This window comes from Trachymyrmex cornetzi, unplaced genomic scaffold (genome assembly GCF_001594075.2).
Source record: "Trachymyrmex cornetzi isolate Tcor2-1 unplaced genomic scaffold, Tcor1.1 scaffold412, whole genome shotgun sequence".
NCBI classification, from domain to species: Eukaryota; Metazoa; Arthropoda; class Insecta; order Hymenoptera; family Formicidae; genus Trachymyrmex; species Trachymyrmex cornetzi.
In genome coordinates, this window is record NW_017298876.1 from 222448 (window position 1) to 249321 (window position 26874).

Consider the following 26874-nt stretch of genomic DNA (forward strand, 5'->3'; position numbering starts at 1 on the left):
TATAGAATTATATTATAGTACAAAATAATATCATGTGAAATAAACATCGTGCGCATAAAATAGCAATAAAATTTCCAACAAAAATCTTTCCTTCAATAAAACTTTTTTCTTTTTCTCTTTTATTAAAAGCTTTAAGGCTTTTATTAAAAGCCCACAGTTCTTACATAAAAAATAAAAATAATAAATAGAAATTTTAAACACGCGTTTTGAAAATACTATGCATATATAGAATATTAAAAATATTTTGACATTTACTATTTTGAAAGATTATTCTTAAAATAAAATCAAAAGTATTTTTTGCAGGCGTTATATCACACATGATTATCGTAGGACGAAACGATTAACTAATAAAATAATAAATAATAAATTAATTAATAATTAAATGAATAACAAGTGATAAAGTATAATACTTACTCCTTCGCTTGCATCGTCCGATGCCTCCTAAGCTTCCTTCTCCTTTCAGCAATCTCAGCTTCTCTCGTTACTTCACACATCATGGCATTCATACTCACTCGTGAAAGCAGTCAACGATCATATAGTACGATCACGCGACACTTTACACGACACTTCCGATGCGCACCTCATTACTTATGTCGCTACGAAGGAAATAATGCAAGGAAGATGTCGTCGTACAATACTCCGACATCTCGCAATTAATCACTGACCGATTAATTAAAGGATCGATCGTGCTTCGTGTATCTGTAATGGAACCTGCCGCGAGTGTTTCAAAATGTAATGAGATGCAACGACCTTTCAGGCCTACCAGGCCAAGGCTTGACACGCGAATGACATTATGACCTTGTGTACATTGAGCACAAAACGCCGAGAGCCATTACGTAATTTACGTAGTTAACTTTCCATGGAAATATTTTATATGTTAGAAAATAAATCCACGCCAAATATTCTGTCTCTTATATTCCGGATTGTGTATGCTTGGGCTGTAGACATTATCGAGATATCGCGCTTCTCTTTATAATCTGTAGGTATAGGTATGTAACTTTTATAATCAAGAATCATGTAACTTTTCCTTTCTAGAGCGGAAAATTTTTGCACATATATACACATATATATATATATATATATATATAAATTTTTATTTTTCCATCCAATGAGAAAAGTTACCTTGATCCTTTGACGGGGGATAACAAGTATTATATTTAATATATTGATCAACTAATAATTATTTTATGTATACACTGAGCGAAAAATGTACTAAATTTTAATAAATATTATTTGTTTGAATAGTTCCAGCTGAATATTTATTAAATGTAAACATATATTTATTTGGTACAAGAACCATTAATTTGATGTGTGTAACTATTATTATTTTTATTTATAAAAATAATCATTTTCCGTAAATAAATGTTATATTAGTACTATTCAAATAAGAATTATTTATTACAATTTGACACATTTTTTTCTCTGTGTACGTATTGTAATATATGTTATATATGATTAACATTCTGCAAAGCTACGAAAAATAAATCATTATAATCCCAAAATATTTGTTATAAAATATTTAGGTTTGGAGTAAACGTAAAAGAGATTTATATATACTTGTCAAATCGGGGATGAGAGTCGGCTATTAATTTTCAGTAATTGCGCAATAGTGACGCGCAAATTCCCGAGCAAAAATGATTAACTGCTCGCGTCATTAGGCGCGAAAAACACGCCCCTAACTACCAGTCAGCCACTCCGTGCCACATTCATTCTCTGCATTCTCTGACCCTGCTAAACAAATGCGCTCTCTTTCTTCGCGGGCAACCCTTCCCGAGAACTTAATCAAGTTTGGTCGTAACTTTCAGTTACGAGCGTTCCCACTTTAACCGTTGAGAATTGAGAACTGCTTTCAAGGCCTATTGTCGTCTCTTTTTCGCAAAAATGCTTTTTACACATTTCATTTAGCTAGAAGATCTTCTCGCACATTGGCCTTTGTAAGAAGACAGCGTGAATGATAACGATCTTTTTTAACTCCTGCAGGGATTACGTAATTTTTTACTCGAGTACCGCATAAAATTTTAATAGAAATTCCTAAGATACATTTCTCCCTTCTTTTACGACATATGTTTAGCTTTATAAACTCTTCAATTAATAATGTGATAAAGATGATTATAATATAATAATTTAAATTAATAAAGCAGTATGTAATCTAATAATTTTAATAAATATTTAATAAATAAATAAATAAATTTAATAACATTTTACTATATAATAACATTTAAAAAATTTCGAAAATTCTTATATGAAAACAGATATCTTGAAAAATGATCGATATCTATATTTTCATATTATAAATCCTGATTCTTAATCTCCAAAATATCATTACAATAATTATAGGATATTCTAGAAGAGAGATAAAAGGTATCTGTCAAAAACAAGTATTTAGGCGAATAAATCAAGTCAGCTTCTGCAATGACTTAAAATTTCAATTTTAATTGAATAAGAAAAATTAGAGAACAACGAATACATTTTAATTAACGACTAGATTTTTTTAAATAATGTCACGCAGTTATCAAGATAGCAAAAACATGGTTCAATATATTTATAGGAGGTATATATTAAAGTAATGAATAATAAATATTTTCGGCAAACTTGGTGATACTTGTTCGTGAACGAGTAGATAAACTTTCAGGTTGCGCAATCGGACTTTAGTCGACTTTCGGTCGTCGAGACCCTTCTAAATATCGCAGTCTTTAATCCGCAAATGTGTTGTAATTAAAGCGAGGCTGGGTTAAAGTCCTTGTAATGGACGAGGCGCGCAAAGCCCACTTCAATTTCGGTTGCTAGGAAACTAATCTTCCGACACTTCGTGAATTCCGTGCATTTCGATTTGCCGAGTAGAAATTACTTCGATCTAATGAGTGTCGATGAAACTTCGACTTAGGTTGTAAGGGAATGCACCAAGTTACGTCACATGTGATGATTATCGGCAGGACGGGTGTAAGGACTCCGGATCAATCATACCAGTAGTCATGTTCATAAAGTTTTCACGCGAAATCATGTAATATTTTCTTCCATCCCCCCACATTGAAGCAAATATTACAAATATCGTTTTTAGCTCACTCGACTTTATGAAGAAGTTTATATATTGTGTATAATTAATTTTTTAATATTAATATGGAATGAAAATAAAATTATCAAAATTAAATACATTTTACACATTGTTTGTCAATTCGTCATTAAACATGAATAAGATTGCTGCCATAAAGTAGATAAAAACGTACGTTAATAATAAAAAAAAAAGAGAATTATTTTACGCAATAACGTTTTTTGTTCGTATTTCAAGATCATAGCCAAAGAAAACCAAAATAGATCCTACGAAAATGTGTGATGATTAAAATAGCCTTAAGCCAGCTCTACACTTTTATACCTTGGTGCTTTTAAGAGAACGTGAGATGTGTCAGAACAAGCATGCCGGCTTAATTCTTTGGTTTTAGGTATTATCGCTCGGCTCTTGAAGAGGCTTGGGATTCTAGTGGCGGTTTAAACCGAGATTACGTTTAGTGTAAGAATTCTCAACAGTTCGTTGTACTTACCCCATCGGTCGTCTCAGATACCCTCGACCTCCGCATTCCTCCCTGAAAAACAAAAGAAACATATTCATTATTAGTGAATGCTATTTCGCGCTTATCATCTGTAAATTACTAAATTTAAAATTACTAAAACAAAGAACGACTTTGCTGAAGTAGGTATATTTAAAAGATTTAGTTTACGGAAATTTAATTAATTTTACGAATACAGTAATTTATCAAACTAAATTCGTACGAATCCGTTTAGAATTAAATCAATTTCTAAATCTATATATAGATCTACATAAACCGTCTGCGTTTGTCAGATTGACGGTGGCAGCCGAAGGAATCATCGGAGAAAAGCCGAGATCGAAGGAAGGTACATTGCAGTCTGTTTCTATCGCGGTTCACGACATGGAGAAGGGAAAGAGAAAAAAAGGACAGACAAACGAGAAACGCACCACTCGGCAAATCCGAGTACCCCATGCAGAATTTCCCTCGAGAAAATCACCTTATCCCCCAACCTCGATCCTTGTTCCCGCAGACAGGAATGAAATATCTATTTGCATACGCGAGCCTCGGTCCCGCGGCGGTCTCTGAACTCCCGGCAAGGTAAATAACGATCTGAAATTTTCGCGGCGGCATCTTCGATGGCGGCGGCAGCAGCGGTTGCGAGTTGAAGGCTCGCGGCTACGAGAATCGACGAGGGAACTACTTTCTTCGATAAATGAATTATTTGCCATTTAGTATTCGTCCGACAACGGTGCGCAATGAAAAAGGCAATGCGCATTCATAGAAACTACCGCAGATCCCGGAAATATACGTATGTACAATGGAGCTACATATATTACGAGTGTACAAAGAAAAATAAGATAAAATTTTAGGAGTATATAGATGTGGCAAGTAGACGTGGCATTAAAAGAGGCTGTATATATCAGGGATTACGGAATCCATCTCTCGGATTTCTCATTACATTTTTCAAAAAGGTTTTGCCTTTAATTCTTGCGCTTCAATTCCTCCCTTGTTATTTCAATTCCCATCATCAACGAGACGACACGACGAAGCGCAACACGTCTCTTACAATTTTTTTCTACCACTAAACGTTATATCGACATAATCTCCAATAAATGCATAATCTCGCCGCGCTGTCGTATGCATTAGGAAGGCTACGCCGAGCAAAGAGATCAAAGCGGATACTTTACGATGCCTTTATGTCGGGACTGGTAGCTCGGAGCTAAGGAAAGAGATTAAACGCAAACACGAATGGTACAACGAATCGGCTAGGTAATGTTGAAACGTATTGACTTATGTCTACATACGGAGTGCTACAAAGAGACATATATCAGTTACTGCAGAACTACACTGTCGAAGCAATTCCGGCTAAACCTTCTTCCGCAAGAATGTCATATAAGAACACATACTCCTCTATGACACACGCACGCACGTGGATCTTTCTCTAATCTCTATTTCGTTAACTTGGTATTTAATCTTTCTTAATGGAAATCTCGTATTAAAATAATATTTCCACTATTATTACGTACTCCTCTATTATTACGTACGGAAAAAACGAGAAGTATTTACAAATTTAGCTGAATATAGATTTGAAAATAATTTTGCGGGACCAAAATAATTACGTAGGAATCTCAAATATGATAGGCTGTAAACAGTTTTGATATTTTAGCAAACAATTTGAACGTATCACACAATTATTTTGATGGTCCAACAAAATTATTTTCAGATCTGTATCTAGCAAAATTTTTTTATACTTCCGCAAAACTGTTATTACCGTACACAATTTTTATTTTGAACAGATATGTTGAAAAGTTAATATTTTTAACAATTGTACTGTGCACTGAGAGAAAAATGTTTGATATTTGTAATTATAATTATATATTATTATATAATTATGATTATTAATGCTATAATAATAATAATAGTAACTATGTATACAGTTCTAGCAACAAATGTATATAGTTGGCAACCTAAAATGACTACAATTATAATTATATAACCATAAAATAGTTGAAATTACCATAAAAATGATTCAAGTGAAACTGAATTTACAAATGAACTGTAAAATTATATTCACTTGAATCATTTTTATGGTAATTTCAACTATTTTATGGTTATATATTAACTATATATAATTGTAATCATTTTAGATTGCCAACTATATACATTTGTTGCTAGAACTATACACATAGTTACTGTTATTATTATAGCAGTAATAATTAACAATACATGAAGAAAATTACAATCAATAGTAATAATTATAGCAGTAATAATTATAATTATATAGTAATATATAATTATAGTTACAAATACCAAACATTTTTCTCTCAGGGTGCGTATATAAGCACAGAAAAAATGCTACGGTTGCCACAACCGGAAATAATATGACAATTTTCGCCCATCAATATATTTGATTGTGATAACAGTAAGATGGACATATCTTAACAGCCGTTAAGCTATGCCAACCTTACAGTTATCACAATCGTACTATAGTTCCTACAACCAAAAAATGTATTGATGGTCGACTTTTGGTCGTGACAACTGTAGCCGTTTATTCTGTGAGTCTTTTACATTACACACTACTTTCAAGCAATAAATTTTCCGGTGATATGAGACAGAAGGAATGAAGACAGCATGAATATATAGCCGCACAATACAATATCATACAATTTGCTTTGTGTGCGGATTAATACTACGGCGCATTGTGTGAGATGAATACGGATGATATATAAAGCCAGAATAGATTAGGGCACCGTTGCGCGTCAATATGCCATAGAAATCCGGTCCACTCGGTGTCAGTATCTGCAATCTATTGTGGTGCATTTTGCTTCGAGTGCAATTCGGTAATTTCATTAATTAGACAATGGTGCGTTCAGCATAGCGTCTTAACGAGGAACGATTGTTACAGTACCTCGACCAATAACCCTCTCTCTTAGCTTGAGAATTGCAGTGATCCGCAAATTCTATGTAACGCGATTAAAGGACACCGATCGATAGGAAACGTAATAGATTAATAACATAACAAAAAAATATTTAGCTCCGATCTAAAAATGATCTAAAATAATATACATTTCTCTTTTTTTACATTAATTCCAAAATTTGCATTGTTATATATGGATGACATGTCTTTGTAAGTTTGAAAATTAAAATACACACAAGTGTGTTAATTTTTAATATTACACTGTTAAATATCAAAGGAGAGAGATCAATAGTACACCTAATCCCTTGAGTTAATTAACATTCTGTTATTTTTTACTTCCATATGTGTCAAAATGTAAATCAATCTTATTTATTAATAAGTTAATTAATAGGTTAGTTTCAACGCAAACAACATCTATATTAACGTATGCACTTAATAAAGAATTAATCAAATTCAATCCAATTTACTACATTTTCTTGAATTAAATCGTTTAATTTCATTGTTTCAGTTAAATTAACGACATATTTAGTAAACAGAAATGACGTATAGAAATGATTAAAAATAATTCAAATTGGATATAATTTGATATTATGAATTTAATATCTACAGGCTCGACATAAGGAATCGTCGAATTAATTTTCGAGAGAAAATTAATTTCGTCCGTAAATGTGTAATTTGATATAAAACGTAAACATGATAATATATAGGTACTAAAGATAAATAAGAATACAAGAAACACGTGCGTTATAATAAAAACTGTCATGGTACGGAAAGTATGATCGATAATGAATTAGTAAGTATCGTGTTTTAAATCAATAGATCCTATGCGATAAAAAAATAACTTCATACAGCAACATTATCAGATAATTTTTCATATTGTTAGTATCGAAAGATAATATCGCGCGATGAATATATTAGGGCAATGCGGTAGAGAGTGTCGCAAGTAAAGTGTCGCGTGCATATCTATATGTGAGCTCGCGCTAGTTAAAGGGTTGACTAACGTGATCCAGCGCGTTAGTTATGATAAATGACCAGACAGTCGGCGAAACTTTAGCTTATAAATCTATCTTACTGTCAACCTTGCACGGCCTACGACCGCTGACCGTCCCCGAGGCAATGAATCGTATAACCCATCGTATAACCCATTTGCCAAAATTTCTCGCATTCGGAATTGCGGTAGGTATCGTGTCGTAAGCTCGATCTAAACTTCCGTGCTTAATACACGAACAAATTTGTGCACGTCAGATTTAATTGACATGAATTAACCACCACTCTGTTAATTATCGCGACATATATCAAAAACGTATGATGGCATATAAGATGAGAAACAAAAAACATCAAATTCCAGCTTTGAAAATGCTACACTCTAAAATAGCGGTATAAACTTAGCACCACGCGATGTCTATACATATAATTCTCACTGTGTTGGTGTTAAATTAACATCAACATGGTGAGAATTATATAGTCATCACATGAGTACTAAATCTACACCAAGGGTGTTAAATTCACACCGACATTTTTTAGAGTGTAGATTAAAATATACAGAACGTTTTATTATGTCACAAGATTACCACAAATTTCTCGTCCTAAAGTTCTATAACTTTTTCCTGATTTCCAAACAACATAACATGATTTTCTCTGACTTTCAATAATATTTAAAAAATTTTTGTACTTTCAACTTGATTTTTTTTAACCAGCAAATATTTTGTTGACAGAGCAATTTAACATAGCATGTAAATTACTATTTACATTGCTGACACTGCTTGTATTTAATTGTTAAGTTGGAAATATTCCAAAACTGTAGGGTCTAATATACGCATATCAAACTTCTTTAAAACTAAGATTTTTTATTTTCCAGAAAGTTTGGCAAAATTCTCTGATTTTTTTCCTGATTTCCTTGACAGTTTTCAATTTCTTTGTCATTTCCCTGATTTCCAATTTTATGGCAACCCTGTATTATGTAGTGTAGACGATAGTTTAAAACGTAGTAATTTAAAAGAAAATAGAGAAAAAAACCCATTCGTTACCGTTAATTTCTATCTCGCGACAGACCTACTGCTTTTGCAACTTTTCTGGCCGCACTTTGCGTAACGTCAAATAAACCATCGGATGAAGAGGAACGGAAGGTCCCTCGCGAAGTCGGAAAAACTCACACAGCTAGTCTGTGAGCATACTTTCGATTAGTCTTTCTCGCGAGGAATTTTTCCCTTAACGTCGCAAATGGAGCTGTCAGTCGCGACGGCGGAGCAACAACTTTATAAGTGAAAGTTTCTCCCTCGGCCACAAGGAGAAGGAGGAAGCAGACTGTCGTAACACGATGGGGTCCAAGATCTTAAAAATAACGTCGGTTATTACATGCGCTTCACGCACCTGTTAACGTTCGCACACGTTTGGCATGCAAAATTCCTAAACAACTCGCTACTTTTTATTACATCGCGAACCGACATCTTCAAACAAGAGAGAGGAGATGAAAACGAGGAAAAAATATTTTACTTCCATTGATCCTTTGTTTTTGCTCGAGCATTTTAGGGGAGAAAAGCGAGAAATAATATGTGCTCACATTTGTACCTCTGGTTTTTCAAATGCGCGACTACGTTAATAAAAACGACCATTATATCAGTGATTTTACAAAATGGATAAATAATTTTTTAATTCAAGGAGATTTTCAACTATTCATATATAATTGTAATATTAACTCTTAAAGCACATGATTGAATCATTCGCGTCCTCCTTTTTGTTTTCTTTTAAATTCTGAAAGTGTCTGGCTAAATAATGGTCTGTATCCTTTCCTTTTTTTAACACACTTTATACATATTTCCTAAAGATGTTAAAGTAAACATAAGAATTGTTTTTTAACCGTATTTCTAATTTAACTAGTTTTTAATTTGTGATCTAATTATTTGCTCATGTTTGACTTTCTTACACTTTTCATTGCTTTGCAATTCCGAGATAGATAATTAATTTTTGAATAAATAAAAACGTAATTTTAAAATTAATCAAAACGCGAACGACTCATTGTTTGTAACAAAGAAAAATCATTGTGTACATTAAGTATTAATAATTCAGTATTCTTGTTGACACAAAAATTATATTAAATTACATCTTGCAAGAAAAAACGTTAATTATAAAATACCTTATAAGATTAAAAAATGTGAAGCCTATAAGGTAACCCAATGGCCGCCAGTCACTTTGTTAACTATTTAATTTAAGAATTACGATACAAAATTAAATCATTGAAAATAGATCTAATTAAAGAGAAGTATTCAATCCAAGCGGATCTTAATGCTTAAATATTTCTGTGTGAATTTATGTACATATCTCATTCTATAAATCGCGCCCCAAAATCTTTTTCGGTCTTGAAACGTAATCATGAGCAGAACCAGAGTAGTAATATCACCTCGAATATTACTTCTTAAATTGACAAGAAATTCAATAATTTTTTATACTAATAAGCCTCTTTATAATAATATTAATAATTTGGTGTGAATGAATCTTAAATCTATAAATATAATTTATTGCGAATATAAGAGTTAAATTTAAGAAGTTTTTAATTTAAAATCTAGTTTAAGAGTTAAATAAACCAGTCCTCTACAACAGTCACTTATTCACATTTCACAATGGAGAGACAACATGGATCTCGGAACGGAAACACGAGCGAAGAAACGAGCAATAATCCTGCGGAACAAAAGTTGAGCGCATCTCATTTCGATCAGAGCCTAGATGTCCGTGTTTCGCAATTTTGGAAGGAACGTTCAACTCATAAAACAACAAAAACAGCGGGATATAAAACTCCCCGATGCAGAAAGAATATGCATTATAATAAGCGTTGGGCGCCGCCACGTCTGGAGCGAATCCCAAAAGATTTCTCTATGAATATTTTCGTAATCGTCCAACAGTCTGCAGGCGCGGTAAAATCTAATTAGAGCGCATCTCTAATAAGTAAAACATCGAAGGCACTGTCTGTACTTTACCGAGATAATATTGCAGCGAACAATTCATTTTACGATTAGAAGCTTACGGATGAACGAAATAAATTGTCTTTTATACTAGAGAAAGGACAATGAACTCTATTTTTCTTATACCCTTTTTATTTTATTTCTTAATTGGGTTGACTATTTTTAAGAAACAAGATAAGTCGCTTTCATTCCTCAAGTCACAATTGTTTTCTCTGAGAATATTATAGAATGACTTCTTTATCTTATCTATTTTGTAATAAGACGTCTAAGTATTTCTTATATTTTTTTCGACGTTTTACAAATAAAAAGTTTAAGATATTTTCCAGTAATTTAGATTTCTTTGGCTTATTTTATTTTTTAAATCAAGTATATTTAGTACATAAACCTTTCTTAAATTCTCTTCAAATAAGGAGGATTACGAAATTTAATTCTTGATACTACGTACACATTTTCTATACACTATTCATATCTAAAGTCTCTCTCAAGAAAATACCGTATCCAAATTATTAAATAATCAATAATCGTTAAAGCTTCATAATATACTGAATAACACTAATTTTCTATAAAGTAAATTATACAGGAACTTTTTTCTACTTCTTTTCTATTTTCCGCTGCGTGCTTCACAATAGGATTAAACGTACGGGAACAGCAAGGAAAATTAATTTTCTTCTGCATCTACTTCGTATTATTTACTCCTTGTTACGTGTTAATAGAAGATGACGTTACACTAAGCGGGTCTTGCATTTAAGAAGATCTAATTGCGCAATAATCCTTGCATCATGCGTTATATTATAAAGACCATCTATTACAAGCACAGAACCGTAGCTGCTCATAATTGCGAAAAATAAATATGTAATGTTATTTATGAATATACAATTTATGTATCTATTACGTATATCAGCGAAATATTATTTAAAGAAAACGTTTGAAATATAAATATGAAATAGAAATCTATATATAACAAAATTAAACTTTCCAATAATTACCGATTCTGTTGCATTTATTTTTAAGAAAGCGGATATGAGGAAATCGTTCACTATACAAATATCAACCGCATAAGTTAACTTTCTACAAAATGAACGAAAATCGTCAACACGTCTCGTCGCTCGTTGAAAGTTCTGACTTAATTAACATAGAAATTCGTTACAATTCCCCTGCAGATCGGGCAGTGCTGCGGCTTGCGCAACTACACCTACTCAAGCACGCGCGATGTAATCCTGGGCGCGAAGAGTTAATTAGTTCATAATTCTCCACAACAATGCCTTTATTAGCGTGGGTAGGCAACCAACGGCGTAACTCACGTCCGAAATCAGCGTATTATTAAACAATGTATTATTTAATATTATACTGTTATTTTTTTATGCTTGTTACGTCTACTCTAAACAACTAATATACATAATTACATAAACCATTTTATACTTACTGTAACTATAAAATAATTTATTCAACTACATAGTACATCAACTCTACGTATAAAACTTGTATAGTTAGCCATCACTATGACTTTTTTTCTGACAATAAGTGTACGATGATTGAAAAAAAAGAGACAGATATTTAAACTAGTAAAAATGAAATGAGGGTCGTTTAAAAAGTTTTGAGCCTCAACATGAAGATGGCATTACTCGTCAAAACCATTCTGGTACTACAATCGTAAATGTTTTGCGAGATACCTGTGAAAATTGTATTCATTTTGGACGCTCGGTTGTTGTTTGAGAGCCATTTGTGTCAGTCGATGTAAGTGTTTTTGTAAAAATGGAAAAAATCGGATAAAATGGAATATCCACGATTGCCATAACAAAAATTTACGAATTACGGTTTGAATTAATTAACTCCCTATCGTATTCACCAGATCTGATCCCTATAAACGACTTTTTCCTATTTCCTAGGCTCAAAGTTAGGCTTGGAGGACACAGATTTTCATCAAACGAAAACACTGACATCGACTGACACAAATGACTCTCAAACAACTGAGCGTTCAAAATGGCTACATTTTCACAGGTATCTTGCAAAATATGTACGATTGTAGTACCAGAATGGTTTGACAAGTAATGCCATCTTCATGTTGAGGCGGAAAACTTTCCAAACGACCCTCGTATTAATATTCTATTATTTCTTTCATGCTTGCTAGACGCCTGTTCTTTATCCTTTTAGAAACAACAAATATTGTATGACATGTGATATAAAAATTAAATGATCTAAGTAAACACTGCACTTTAATTGACTATAATTGCTTCTGCTTTAGCGCGCAAACTATTTGTTATCCGATACCTGAAAGATTTGTGCGTTTCTTCATCCGCACCGAAGCAAGGATCTTCTTTTCCGAGAGGATAACATCAAAAGTTTACGAGATTCGCAAGCGAAAAGCGTAGATAAGACTGCGGGGGTACCTATTTAACCTTCACCCTTTGTCTTTCTTCTACCCTTATTCTCTTTCTTCCTCGCCCAGTTCGCGATCGTATCTTTCTAATTTCCTCCTCGGTCTATCCCATTAGCTAAAGCCGATCATTAATGGAAGTCGATTGGCTTATAAAAGTAATCAAAGCGGAAGCGAGCAGCTTTGTAAATACTCGACTAGAGATTTAAATCGCGACGACTATTAAGAAATATCGAGTAATAGTAAATCTATGTCGTAGAGTGAATCTATATATCGGACACTGAATCTTATTTCTGTATAAATAAATTTACAAGAAAATCATACATTCTGTGTGGGTGTGTATTATACATTTGATATTATAAATCGTCATTTTCACAATGATATGTTTTCTCCAATGATTATTTTGAGAAAGCGAATATACATATATTCAAACATCATACGGTATTTTTCGTCACTTATGCACAAATCAGATAGAAGTGTTGGAGCTCAATCGTCACAAATGCATGGAAATATTTAAATGATCACTCGAAATGTTGAAGCCTCGCGCTCCGATAAAGCGCTTCAAACCTTGCCTGAATAATTTCCTGAATTCTCCCTTGTTGGACGATTCAAAATTTTAATCTCCCTCGGCAATGCACGACTGTCGAGGAAGATTAACTCTGTTTTTCACTTTCACCGAATTAAAATCCATTTTCATAAGCGTTCGCGCGCATCTACGTGGCCGCGTAGAGCGCGACGCTTTAACTCGGCGCAAAACAACGGGACCGTAACTTTTGATTAAGACGACCGAGGAATTAAAGTCCCTCCGTTGGCGAGGGGAAAAAAAAGCAAAACGCAAAAGTCGGAGAGAAAAGGGAGCGAAAGCGGGAAAATTTATGCGCATTTACGTGAGAACAGCGCGGTTTCCGACGGTTGCGCACGTGAAAAAGGGATGGCAGTAGAAAGGAGGAAGATCGTGTAAAGAGAGAGCTGCAATTCTAATCGCTCCTCTTTTTTTCGCTGGCCACTTTTTGAAAAACAAAAGAGGAATAGCAATTTCCTCTCTTTCCTATCTAGCGGAGGACTTCGTGATCAATCGATGAATACCTTCACGAGCTTGAGTATCATCCTTGGAACGGTGCAGCGATGCAAGGAAGAGATTAATACGGTCTTTGATGCTGCAATATAGTAAGGCTAAAGCACCACCTTGGCGTTGCTTTTGTAGCCGGTAATTGCTACTTAATGCTTAATTGTTATTTAACTTGAAGACGTAAAAGACCTTAATACCCACGTCAGTTATCTCGGATTATGAACCGAGGAGATTTCAAGAAAATACAATAGAATAAAATTTCATTTAGAGCTTATTTTCAGAAATTAAACGTTGAGTTGATAGTATAATAAATAAATAGCTAGTAATAAAAAAAGTATGATGCGTTAATTAAACTTTTGCTTAAAGTATATATCGTCTCGTTATAAAATATATACCGCATTACTATTTTAAAAGATGTATGCAAAAAGCTTTATAATATAATAACAAATAACAATATAAATAATATATCTACAATATAAAGAATACAATGTTGGACATTAAGGCATAAATTTTTTATTGTAAACCCTGATAAATAAAGAATCATGTTCTTATGAAGAAAAAGGCTTCTATTTAACATTGACTAAATTTTTGATATAATTGTTTTTATGATTCTGATCAAAAGTCTCAATAGATATGATCTCAAGAAAGCTCAATTTTTTAATCGCTCAAAATTGTGTATTTTACAGCAGTTTTTTTTCTACATAAAATCATTAATTTTTTTCGTACTTTTTTGTATCCTTTCTGCAACCTTATAGCATAAAAGCAATCACAAAAAATTTAGCTAATTTGACAGAAGCTGATTTCTTCATAAAAAGTGTACGGGGTCTTTATCTGAAAGTAAATGAGTAAAATAAAATACAACTTCTATATAATGAATATAATTAAAGAAACTTGTTTTTTAAATTTTTACAGGAATGTAAGAACTTTTTCAGATTTTTAAACAATCCAGAACAATATAAAAATCTGCACAGAAATTCGAATACCTTCGGTAGGTTGTGGATAAAGCCTGAGAAGATTGAAAATTTCATATTACCGAAGGAATAAGAATATAGATAATTGCCAAATAATCCGACGTTTTTATTTGCAAAAAATAAGGTCAATCAAAGACGAACGGATTTCGCTTTTACTCGCTTGTCGACTGTACGCGAACTACAATACAATTCGACTTAATCTCCGTGTAAGACAATTCATCGCGATTGCATAGTCGAAATAACTCCCCTGTCCCTACTCCCTACTCGAATACGCGGACGATATCGCGAATGTATCTTACAAGATGAAAACGACTTAACGGATTTCAGCTCGCCATATACGTAGAAGAAGCGATTACATCCATCGGATTACGAAAACACGCGACTAAGTTTCTACTGTTGCGACGGTTCCTTAGAATATCCCACGACGAATTTGTCTTTTAGGTAAGTGCCGGTCTTAAGGTCGAGATTCTGTGAGGTTACGTGTGTATGTACTCGCGTCGGGGGGTTGCGGGTACGCCTGGTACCACGAGCAAATCCACCGGGTTCAAATTTCATTAAGCTGTAATCCTCGAAGATCTCGCTCTTCGATTGTACACGGTAATTTAGCAGATTAAGCGACGCGCCGTACGTCCCCGAGATAACGTGTACGCAAAGCCGCGGCCCTGGTTAACTCCCTTCGCCGGAAAATAGCACGAAGAACTTTGAAGATGCGCAAAAGTTACGCGAAACTTCAGCCGAGAACACCTTATGACATTGTTTAAAGTTTAATCGCGGTATCCCTCTCAAAGAAGAAAAAGATGCCGTAGAAGGAATGAGGTAGAACGCGCTTTTCCTCTTTTTTTTTACGCTAACGTGTTCGCTGAATGTGAACTCTAAATTTTTAACCATTTCTTTTATTATTCGCCCAACTTTTTGCATAGAATAATCTAAAATATCTAGAAAGAATTTCCGGAAATTTTCTCAAAGAATACTTTGCATTCTTATATTAATTAAAATTGCTTTGATCAATTAAGAATCGATTTTTCTTTAATTATACTTCAAAAGGCAAGATGAAATATATAAAGTTTCTAAGTTCTATAAACGACGGCAAATTACGCGTACTTTGCGTATATATTTCCAAGATGCAATTAGATAAAATAAATTCTATCCTTTTATTAAAGCGAACTTTACTCCTTCAGAATATTTAATCTAGAACAATTTGTTTAGCAGAATAAAAAATGGAATCGTACATTAATTGCGGCAGCGTTTTATCGCGCTGCGGATTCAGATAATCCACTTCTCCGTTCGTACAATTAGTTTGCCTGAGGTAAAACAAACATTCTCCTTTATCATTAATTACCTGCTTGCCAATCTCATCGACTACCACGATCAAACAATCGATTCAACGTGATCAAACAAGGCAGTGAAGTTACTCGGCATCCTTAGTATTTGTATTATTCGCCACACGATATAATTTATAATTGATAAAATATTACAATCATGGTACATCAAACGTAACGACAAGTAAATTATGAATTGAGACGAATTTGCTTTGCAAAAGTCAAGTATGTACTTCTCATGACATTGAATTCTATATAAAAAATTTTCTTAAATAATTAAAATTCGTAACAATTACGATTATTTCTTAAAATATTTTCACTCAATTATCTCCAAATCGAGTAACTCAAGCTATACATAATTTATTTTCTAGATTTATTTTTCTCTTTTTAGTATAATTTTTTTGATTGCTTATAAATAAATTATCTATTTTTGAATCTTTTATATATAAAATGAGATTTTATCTGTATCTTTGACTTACGCGAATTGTAAGTGTCCAGAGAAATGTTAAAATTTCATTCTAAGATTTAGACGTGCATATAAGTTACACGAGGCGTGTTATATAAGTTAGATGCAACCAATCGTGCAAACGCGATGCAGACGAAATAAGACACTGTGTCAAAGGTATACGCGTACGAGGAATTTCAAATATTCTACAAGTTCAAATCGAATTTCTCATCATATAAGATGCAAAGTTCCTTCTACAAATTACTCTCACATTCAAACTTCCAAGTTCCAATTATTTGAAATCTTTCATGCAGTTATCCTCCGCAGAATATATTACAGAGGATCTATTTCACCGAGCGATAACGTGTCACAGGACTAATTGACACGAGAAGTACGCGGAGAAAATCCTGTTACTTCGAAATGTGGTAGAAATTATGTAGAGTCGTCGAAAGAATTTACAATCGCAATTATAAATCCACTCATCAAGATTATTATTTGCAATAAATAGAATGACAAACGTAGCTATATATTTAATTGTCACTAAAAATGAATCAAATTGTTTTCAATTTATTTTCAGATTTTCGGTACATTAAGATCTCTTTAAAAAAATGCCAATTGAGCATGAAATTATTAAATTGCATGTCAATTTAATTTGTAATATTACTATAGCAGTTCGGTTGGGTTGAATGCTACAGTATTATAGTATAGTATATACAACGTTTCTAAGGGCCATTACACACAACATTACATAAGCTGTATAACAATAGCATAGGCCGCTAGAGCTTAGATCAATGAGCATCTTATGTAAATATTAACATGGAGTCTTTGTGTTGGATGCTTATTGGTTCAGCGATTTTATGCTATGGTTTTGCAGCTTATGTAATTTTGAGTGTGATATGACCCTAATCCGAAAAATTCAGCACGCAATTCAAGAGACTACAAACATGGTATATAAAATCACATGTAGGTATCAAAAAAGTATTTTAGGCTTTCTCGAGGTCCCTGATACGGAATCTGAAAAATTTTAAATAGACAAATTCAAAATGGCGGATTCAAAATGACTGACTGAAATGTGAAAAATGATTCGATTTTGATCAAAGTGAGTATTCGGGGGTTTTTGGGATCACTGCTTATGAATCTGAATTCAAAATTACGAAATTCGAAATGGTAGACCCAACATGGTGGACTAAATTAATAAATACAAATATATCTTTTATAGTCTACATCTTTTTTGATACACAATAAAAAATGGAAATTACTTTTAAAAGTGAAGATTAACTCTTTAGAGTAACGTTAATGAAATTAAAAATATAAAATTTTTCATTTGGCCACAAAAAAAATAAATATGGCAAAAAACGCTGTTTTTGGCTCATATTACTCGATTTATCTAAAAAATCTGATGCGATGGACATCTTTCGCTAGTGGATTTGGATTTAGCAATCTTGAATTTATCAAGAAATACTGACCCTGATCTATAGACGACTATAGATTTCGTTTCTTACTTGTTGTGAAAAGTTGTATTTATTTACGTAAAGTTTTAGAGCAGTTCAAAAGAATCTCTGAATTCGATTGGAAGCACTAGTGCGTACTGATGCATATTAAAGCCGTTGTACACTGATTTGAGTATAAAAGTGAAACGCAAATAATTCGAATTATAAAATATATATTTTACCTAATAGTACAATAAAATGTATTGAATATTTCAGGATTTAATCGATTTCCATGTTTATATATAAACATATCTTTACATTCTTTTGTGTACGACTGAATACGTCCAATCGAATTCATTATAATATTTAATTACGGTCATTTGCGCGATTCATTTGCTGATATGGCGTTGCCCTTTTCTTTTAAGCATCCTAAACAGTCAAATCACGTGTATGCTTTCATACGTCTCATCCAGTCGCTATTATCGTGTCACAACGTAAGACACTATATCGTCTCAATCCAATGGACGAGATGCCTTCGATAAGGCACGTTGACACTTAGGATTCCAGTACCAGGTCTGATCAAGCATACCCGAATCCGATCGAAATGCGAGTCACGTGTCTAGTAGTGGTGAATTTGGTCCTTGTATAAGGTCATTTGCCGTCCGTGTACACAGAGTCCAAATACGAGTGTACTTGCTTGATTACACCTTTGATCCTCTCACCGTGTTGCTCTCATTAAGCTGTGTTGCGTTAAGATCTCGCTGCATCCCGGCGAACGAATTTATCGTCGCGAAATGCATTTCCGCATCGAGCAGAGCCTGTGGCTTAAATTTCATTACAGCGATTACGCGCGGCGGACCATAATGCACCGTGAATAAAGTCCGTGTCGCACCGTGCACAGAAACAGCGATGTACGAAACTCTCGTATGGACATTTCCTCCTTTCATACTAGAATATCAATAATTTTGGATTTACTACCTCTGCATTTCAAACATAGATAATGTTTTCCACAATCTCCGCGACTGGAATGATCGTATAATGATAATTTCTTGGACCAATTTTTTTCTCTCTGCCCCTACTTCTTTCTCTAATACTCTCAAACTGTACTTTTCCAAACAGAATTTTAATTCGAACTTTAATCGCGAAGAGACGTTAAACATTGAATATTCAAAAGTTGCAACAGATGCCAATGACTCCGGAACTCTTTAAAGAAAAATTCATCGAAATTAATTAAAACATCCGCGAGCAAATGCTCCACGTTTCGAATTACTTTACGTAATATTTAACTAATTATTTACCTATGCAATATTTCGCTATTAGAGGATATATAATATATATTTTGTTAAACTGTGATGAGATCGCGGTGCGTATAACTTTCCACATCGAGTGAATCAAACCTTGCCAAAGGCAGTTCTCGTAATGTCTGTCGAGCGCGCCTGTTCTTCGTTATTTAGTTCCGGGGGAATTTAGTGGACCAAGTGATATTACCAACTCCGGGATTATTTAGAAGCCCGCGGCCGCAAGGTCCCACAAATTCTAGCGCGCAAGGTGCGAGCGTAATACACTGTGCTGCACAGTGCTGTGCTGCTGCTGGTGCATTCACAGCGCGGCGTATTTACGGACATATGTTCGCAAGAATCGACGTACTCGCCGGATATGACATCTAAAATACTGCTACTGTTTCCCCGTATGTATTTCGATTAATTAATAACTTTATCAATGCCGCGAATTTACTGTGAATATTATGCGTGCGGAGAAAGGCTATTAGCACTAATTTGTGTCATCCTTGTTTTATATTTAATGAACGATAAAGATATTATAGAATGACACAATAAACAGCGTTACCCTGTTAGATATCAAAGAGGCATGATAACCTAATCTCTTGAGTTAAATAATATTTTGTTATTTTTTACTACCATGTGTGTAAAAATGTAGATCAATTCATTTCTGTTATAGTAATACCTAAACATCGTCCATATTAGCGTATGCATTTTCTTATTCCTTTCGATTTTCCTTTCGTATTTTGAGACCTTAAGTAATGTCTTAAGTAATATCTTAAGACGCTAATGCGGTTCTCTGATTAGTTCATGACATCTTAAGACTTTACATAAAATAGTCTTTAAATATAAGAATCGACTATTGACCTTTAGTGAATAATAAACTAAATTTAATACATTTTCTTGAGTTAAATTGTTTAATTCCATTGATTAAGTTAAATTAATAATATATTGGTCAGAAGCAGAGTGGCGATCTATAGAAATGATTAAAAATAACTTAAGCTGGGTTTAATTTGACATTATGAAATTAATAGAGTAGCACCTCTGTGAAGCTGGCCCCACTTTTTTCAAAAATTGAAAAAATAAGTAGAGTTCTGGTTGATGGCGATCTATAGAAATGATTAAAAATAACTTAAGCTGGGTATAATTTGACATTATGAAATTAAATAGAGTAGCAGCTCTCCGAAAGACAGCTTTAATATCAGCTATGTGACAATAATCTCGAGTTAAAATCTAATAAAGTATTCCCGGCTTTTCAGCATTGATGAAAAACCGTCGAGACATTCGAAGAACATATTTTCAACAAGCTGGACAAGGCAATATATTTCTACTGCCTTGCCATTCACCTGTGAATGGCATCGTAGTTATTGCCTCGTACAAAGTTTCTCGTTATATCACCCCGCTATCTCTTTTTCCACAAAAAAATTGGTTTTAAATACACACGCAGAGATTTAATCAAACATTAATGACAAAGTCCTCACGAAATATGCAACCTATTATGAATATATTGAAATGTAATGCAGCGTGTAATTAAAATTGGACACTTAATTCAGTACGAGGAAGCGAAATTTTTTCTTTCTATAACTTTGAGAAATATAACGAGGAAACATATTATAATACGCTTGTGACATTTTTGAAACGTACCTTGATTCATAATTTCTAAGATTCATAATTTCTCAAAGAGTATATAAACTATTTTGTAAACTTCGTTGTTCGATTCGTCAAAGAATGCGCCGTTCAAGTTTTATGTAAACTTTCCGAAACGCACTCACACTAAGACGATTCGCTTTCTGAGAAAACTCGAACAAGTCCGCGCAACGCAACGGCGCGCGATGTTATTCCATCTACTTAGAGTTTTGCAGCGTTTCATGCAAAACGAATGCAAAACGCGCACCATCGCTGCACCTGGACAAACTCCGACTAGCGAAAACGAGGTAGAGAGATCGTCGGCGGTGTTTTGTGAACTAGAAATATACGTCCGTTCGTCCGTGAGACGATATCGCAGACGTATCACTCGCAATTTCTTCGCATCGTCCTCCCCGCGGACTCCCCTTGCAACAACTCGGGAAATCATTCGACGCGATGGCAGGAATGAATAGAATATGTGATGGACACGGAATATCGTGTGCCTCCGATAAAATGCGCCGTCAGTCGAAAAATATCCCATAACGGACGTGCCTGCGCTATACTCTTCAGATACGAGCCATAAGGTAGAACAAGGGTCCTAAATTCATCCCTCGTCGTTCGCTGCAATTTATCCCGAGAGAAATCGACTCCGAATCGATCAAAGGATTTCGCTGAAATTAAGATCGGGAAATTCTGACGCGATACGTGAGTTTCACCGTCTTCGGTTCAGAGCAACAAGTGCTAGTGACATGAACGCTAAGGAGTCAAATATATAGAGTGTCCGTAGAGTATAAATTTTTCTTCCTCCCGATCCTCTCTGGTTATCGAGAGATATCTGCAGTGAACCTATACGGGACGCATTCGAAGACGTTCCGAAATGTAGCGGATCGTGTACGTGTCGTACAGTCACGCGCGCACCGGAAGTCCGCACAACACGTGCACCGTTCATCTTCCTCGCACATTTACCCAGTTCCTCCTCCGGGAGACTTTTGTCGCGACTCGAAGCGGCGGGTCGGAAACGTGACATATTCAAGTCAGTGTTTTATTTTTGTTCTTCTTTCATTTATGCGAGGCAACATCGCGTGCAGTATCGGCAGGTAATACATAGTCAATCGAAAGTTCAACAAACTGTGTAGGCAGTGACGTCACGTCAATAAACAATTTCAGCGACTCTGCCACTCTTTCGGTAACAAAACTCCCTCTCACAGTTATCGAAATATTTGAGTGCACTTTTTTTATTGTGATGCAAATGAAGCACACGCAATGGATTGTTAGTGGTTTTTATGAACAAATGATTATACTTCAAAAGATAAAGGCAATCTATCTCCACTAGCATATTTGCTGTCAAATCCGAGATTTTTAATATTATTGAGAAAGATACTCTACTATTAAACATTAATAGAAATATTTCTTCGATCAAACTTTAGTTGAAGTCAATGACTACGATAACATGATTAAGTCCTTTCGATATATTAAACTTCTTAGAAATTGCATGTATGTTCTACGTCGTTACTTGCATCAAACGTTGATATCGTCAGTAATTAGCTTTAATTGAGCGCGTTTAGGAAAGGCAATTACGCAAGAGTTTTAGAAAACCTTAATGACAAAATTGGTAACTGTAAAGATAATAACTATACACGTTTTGTATGTGGAATTAATGTGCACATTAATTAAGTTCATAAAGTCAAATTATACCTAATTTGAGTTATGTTTAATCATGTCTATAAATCGCCACTATCCGAGAGAGAGAGAGAGAGAGATATGTTAATTTAACTAAAACAATGGAGTAAAACAATTTAATTCGAGAAAATCTATTAAATTTGACTCAAATGTAGTTATTATTATTTACTGATTGCGTATGTTAATATAGACGACGTTTACTTTAAAACTAGCCACAGAAATGGATTGACTTATATTTAGACACAGAAATTAAAAATAACAAAATGTTATTTTACTCAAGGGTTACCATTGGCTCCTGTGATATGTAATAATATGCATAATTGAATAAACTATTTTATAGAAAAAACTGTAATAGTTTACTAATAGTTTATTCAACTGTATATATTAACTCTATAGACAAAACTCGTATAGTTGTCACTTTTATGGTTGCCATCATATGACTATGCCTTTTATCTCAGTGGAGGTAATACATATTTTTCGTTTAAACTTGCCAATCTCACAACTAATATTTACTACATATCAATTCTGAAATATACAAGCAAATTTACATAAAAAATAAGTTTTTATTTATATGACTATATCCATATTGTTTATAAATGATATATATATGATACATATAATATATTCATGTATTCCACCATATCCATTGTTAAATGTGCGGTTAACCAGAAACACCGAATTTAACGTGTTGTCTCGTATACATGTTTAACAACGCAATACCGCAACTTTTTTTAAATCTCTGCTCAATAACTGCGCTATCATGCAAAAAGTCAAGAATATTCTATATGGCATAAACGTAAAGCGGTCAGTGAATTTGTTGGCCGACCGGAGAGATGCACCTTTTTATCAAGTGTCATTAAAGCGAACAGGCTTAGTCGTACAAATGCATCGCACGTGATCGAGTTAAAATTTTATGGAAGCTTTCGCGAGCTTTATCCGCGCGAGCGAGCGCGAGTAAAAGAATTATTAACACGAGTATGGAGAATTGAAGCTTTTTCTGCTCTCAAAAGTTCCTTATCATGCCTCGCAGAACTTCCGGGAACAATGTACATTCTCGCAATTTCTCCCTGCGGTTTCAAACAATGAATCTCTGTCCCCTTTTCAATATTTTTCCTGTAGATGTAGGTAAATTATATAACAACACCGAATCTAACTGGATTTCTCGTTACTTTTTTAAATAATAAAATTTCGCATCGGATAAAACAATAAACAATTCAAACAAAAGTTTTTTAAAAATTAAAAAAAGTTTTTTAGAATTGTCAAGGATCTAGGCATAAACTTGAACTTTGGAATTTTTAGAAAAATTTTTTTCAACGTGAAAAAGATGATGCGTCGAGGTGATATCTTACGACAGGTTGAAAGCAGGGAAAGATCGCGGAAATGGATCACGAAAGTGCAGACTTCAAAGACGTGACATATCGGAGTCACATCATTTTTCCGTAGCTTTTCATTTAACCATATGCTCTGCAACGACAAACTTGTCGATATACCTGTCATACATGGATGCGCAACGAATACACCTGCACGTGACTAATCCCGTTGGCTTGTTTGCTTGTTTAACAGGGAAGACCTTTCCGAGTTCGCATATTTGTAGGACACGATATATAATTGTTGATACGCTAATCAAACATTCAAAATAAAACATTTCAGATCAAACGTTCAAAGATTATTGAAATATCAATTATTTTAACTTTCCAACGACCAATGCATCAAAAGCAAAGGTAAAAGTATATTTCATAATTTAATTGAAAGTTGAGACGTAACAAGTTTTATTAACAACTGCAAAATAAAATAACGTTTCATATTTTTTACCAAAATAAATCTTTCAAAAGAATTAGAAAGCAATACAAATATTAGATTTTTCAATACAAAAAATAATATGAAAGCTACATATGCCTCTCGTGGGAATGTAAATTAAAAAAAAATTTCTAAAATTTATATAGATTAAGTATAAGTATAAGTAGTGCGTTTACCTATGGGGTTTTAGGCTAAAGTTCTTAGGCGCTAAACGTAAAGGGTGCGACAACTTTTAAAAAATGGAAGGAACTAGATAATTTAAACAATCACATTTAAGCTGGAAACACAATAGACACAGACAATAGGCACAGGCAACAGGGAATAACGAGTCGTCCAATCAGAGCTTTGGGGTATAAGTTCGATATTATATCCCAGAGCTCTGATTGGACGGCTCGTTATTCCCTGTTGCCTGTGCCTATTGCCTGTGTCTATTGTGTTTCCAGCTTTATGATGTAATTTTTTCAATTGTTGAAACAAAAGATAGCGACTGTCATTAACAGTATACGTACTTGTAAAGCAGTCGCCTTCATAACAGGATATGATTAGTAACATGACTAACATAATATTTGTCATTGATAAAGTACTATTAATAGTATCTCGTCAGTCTATTTGTGAATCTAATCAAAGACATGCAAAAAAAATTATGTTCATTAGTTACCCAAGTAGAAAAATGTCTGGAAAAAACTGGTTATTAACCAGAAAAACTGGCTAGTTTTTATTATTTTTAATTTATTTATAGATAGTAAGTGACCAGAAATCTTGGTTAGGTAAAACTGGTCAGAAACTAGCCAGAAACTGGCCAGGTCAGACGGATCATCAGTGTATTTGTGAGTCTAATTAAAGGCATGCAAAAAGAGCTATATTCTTTAAGTTATGTAGAGAGATGGGAACTAGATTGAAATGTTCGACGATCACAAATCCTTAGCGCTATAAACGAGGCCCTGAGTATGAGTATATATTTGGACTCAAACTATAAAATAATCTTATTTACTAAACTCGATTGATTATTTTTCTAAAATACATTCAGTTAGATTACCTATAAGATTTAATCGACAGTAGTCTCTCGCGTGTTATAATCAATAATAAAGTGTACCAAATGAGTCTTGAAGGTCAATTCTCAGTAATTGCGGTACAATCTTATAGCTTGACGTCACCCATACGTCTAACGTCCTATGAAATCTCTTTGTTACTCGATAAAATCTCTTGCATTGCGCCGTAACTATGTAGTACCGCAGAAAATGCATCTTGTCGGACGGCAACTTTCTACAATTCGCATCGCCTCTCGATACTTACAAACGTTGCTCTCGCAAACTAGCGCACTCATAACCCAGCAAAAGTGTACTACGTAAAGCGTCTTTAGGTCTTGCAATTTTGCAAGTTAAGCGAAAAATTTATGCCGACACTTATCACGTTTACCTTAGGAAATGTCGCAATAGAGTTATTTGTCATAAACAATTTAACACATAAAATAACATCATGTATAACATGTTAATGTAACATGTTATAAATGTTAATTTTACGAAAAAAAAATGATTGTTTACAAATTACATCAATATTATGTTTATATTAATTTTTTTAATCATATAAAAAGGAGATAAAAAGAGAGATATCAAATAAGTTTTTCTCTACACTGAAAAAAAATATAGTCAATTTTAATAAATATTTAGTTGAATACTGCTAACTAAATATTTATTAAATATAAAAATATATTTATTTGATACAAGAAATATTAATTTGATTTAACAATCATTTTTTTTCCTAAACAAATATTTATTTCCTGTAAGTAAATGTTTAGTTGGCAGTATTGAACTAAATATTTATTAAAATTGACTACATTTTTTTCTCAGTGTAGGAAAACAAAATTATTAAATAGTTAATATAATTCATAGCCCAAAATATAATATAAAGATAGCGCGAAATCAAGGTTAAATCTAATCAGCATCATCAATGCAATTGGGCTTGCAGGTTACAGTAATTAAAATCAGTACGATTATTTTTTTTAATTAGATAAAAAGGAAATAAAGAGATATCAGACAAGTTTTTCTCTGCGTGAGAGAATAAAATAATCAAATAATTAATATATAATTCGTAGCCCAAAATATAATATAAATATATAGTGCTAAATCAGGGTCAGATCTAATCGGCATCATCAATGCAATTGGGCCTGCGGGTCACAGTATGCGTAATGTAACGTTATTGCAGGGCTTAAAACGTTAAACGACATAACGAGCGTGATATAGACGAGATATCGAGGTTCATCGTCAGAGTTAAGAACGCGTTTTATCGTGCCTTCTATCACATCGCGAATATCGTCGAAATGGCCATAGCTCAGAACAATGAAACGACATCCACCGAAAACAAGTGAAACATATGAAACCCACGTATTGAACGAGTAATCATAATATTATCAACACCTAGAACGACTGGTGCGCACTCTTACATGTCTCCACATTGCTACAATTTCGCGAGTTTCGTTTTTAACAATCGCG

At 33.7% G+C, this 26874-nt stretch overlaps 1 protein-coding gene across 1 annotated transcript in view; it reads right to left on the reverse strand.

The window, feature by feature from the left end:
• Cad87A (cadherin 87A) overlaps positions 1 to 26874 on the reverse strand; it is a 257421-nt gene that overhangs the window by 204522 nt on the left and 26025 nt on the right. Inside the window, exon 3 of the mRNA XM_018512442.1 lies at positions 3537 to 3578. Coding sequence (XP_018367944.1) covers positions 3537 to 3578 — 42 coding nt within the window. The remainder of the gene's footprint in view (positions 1 to 3536; positions 3579 to 26874) is intronic.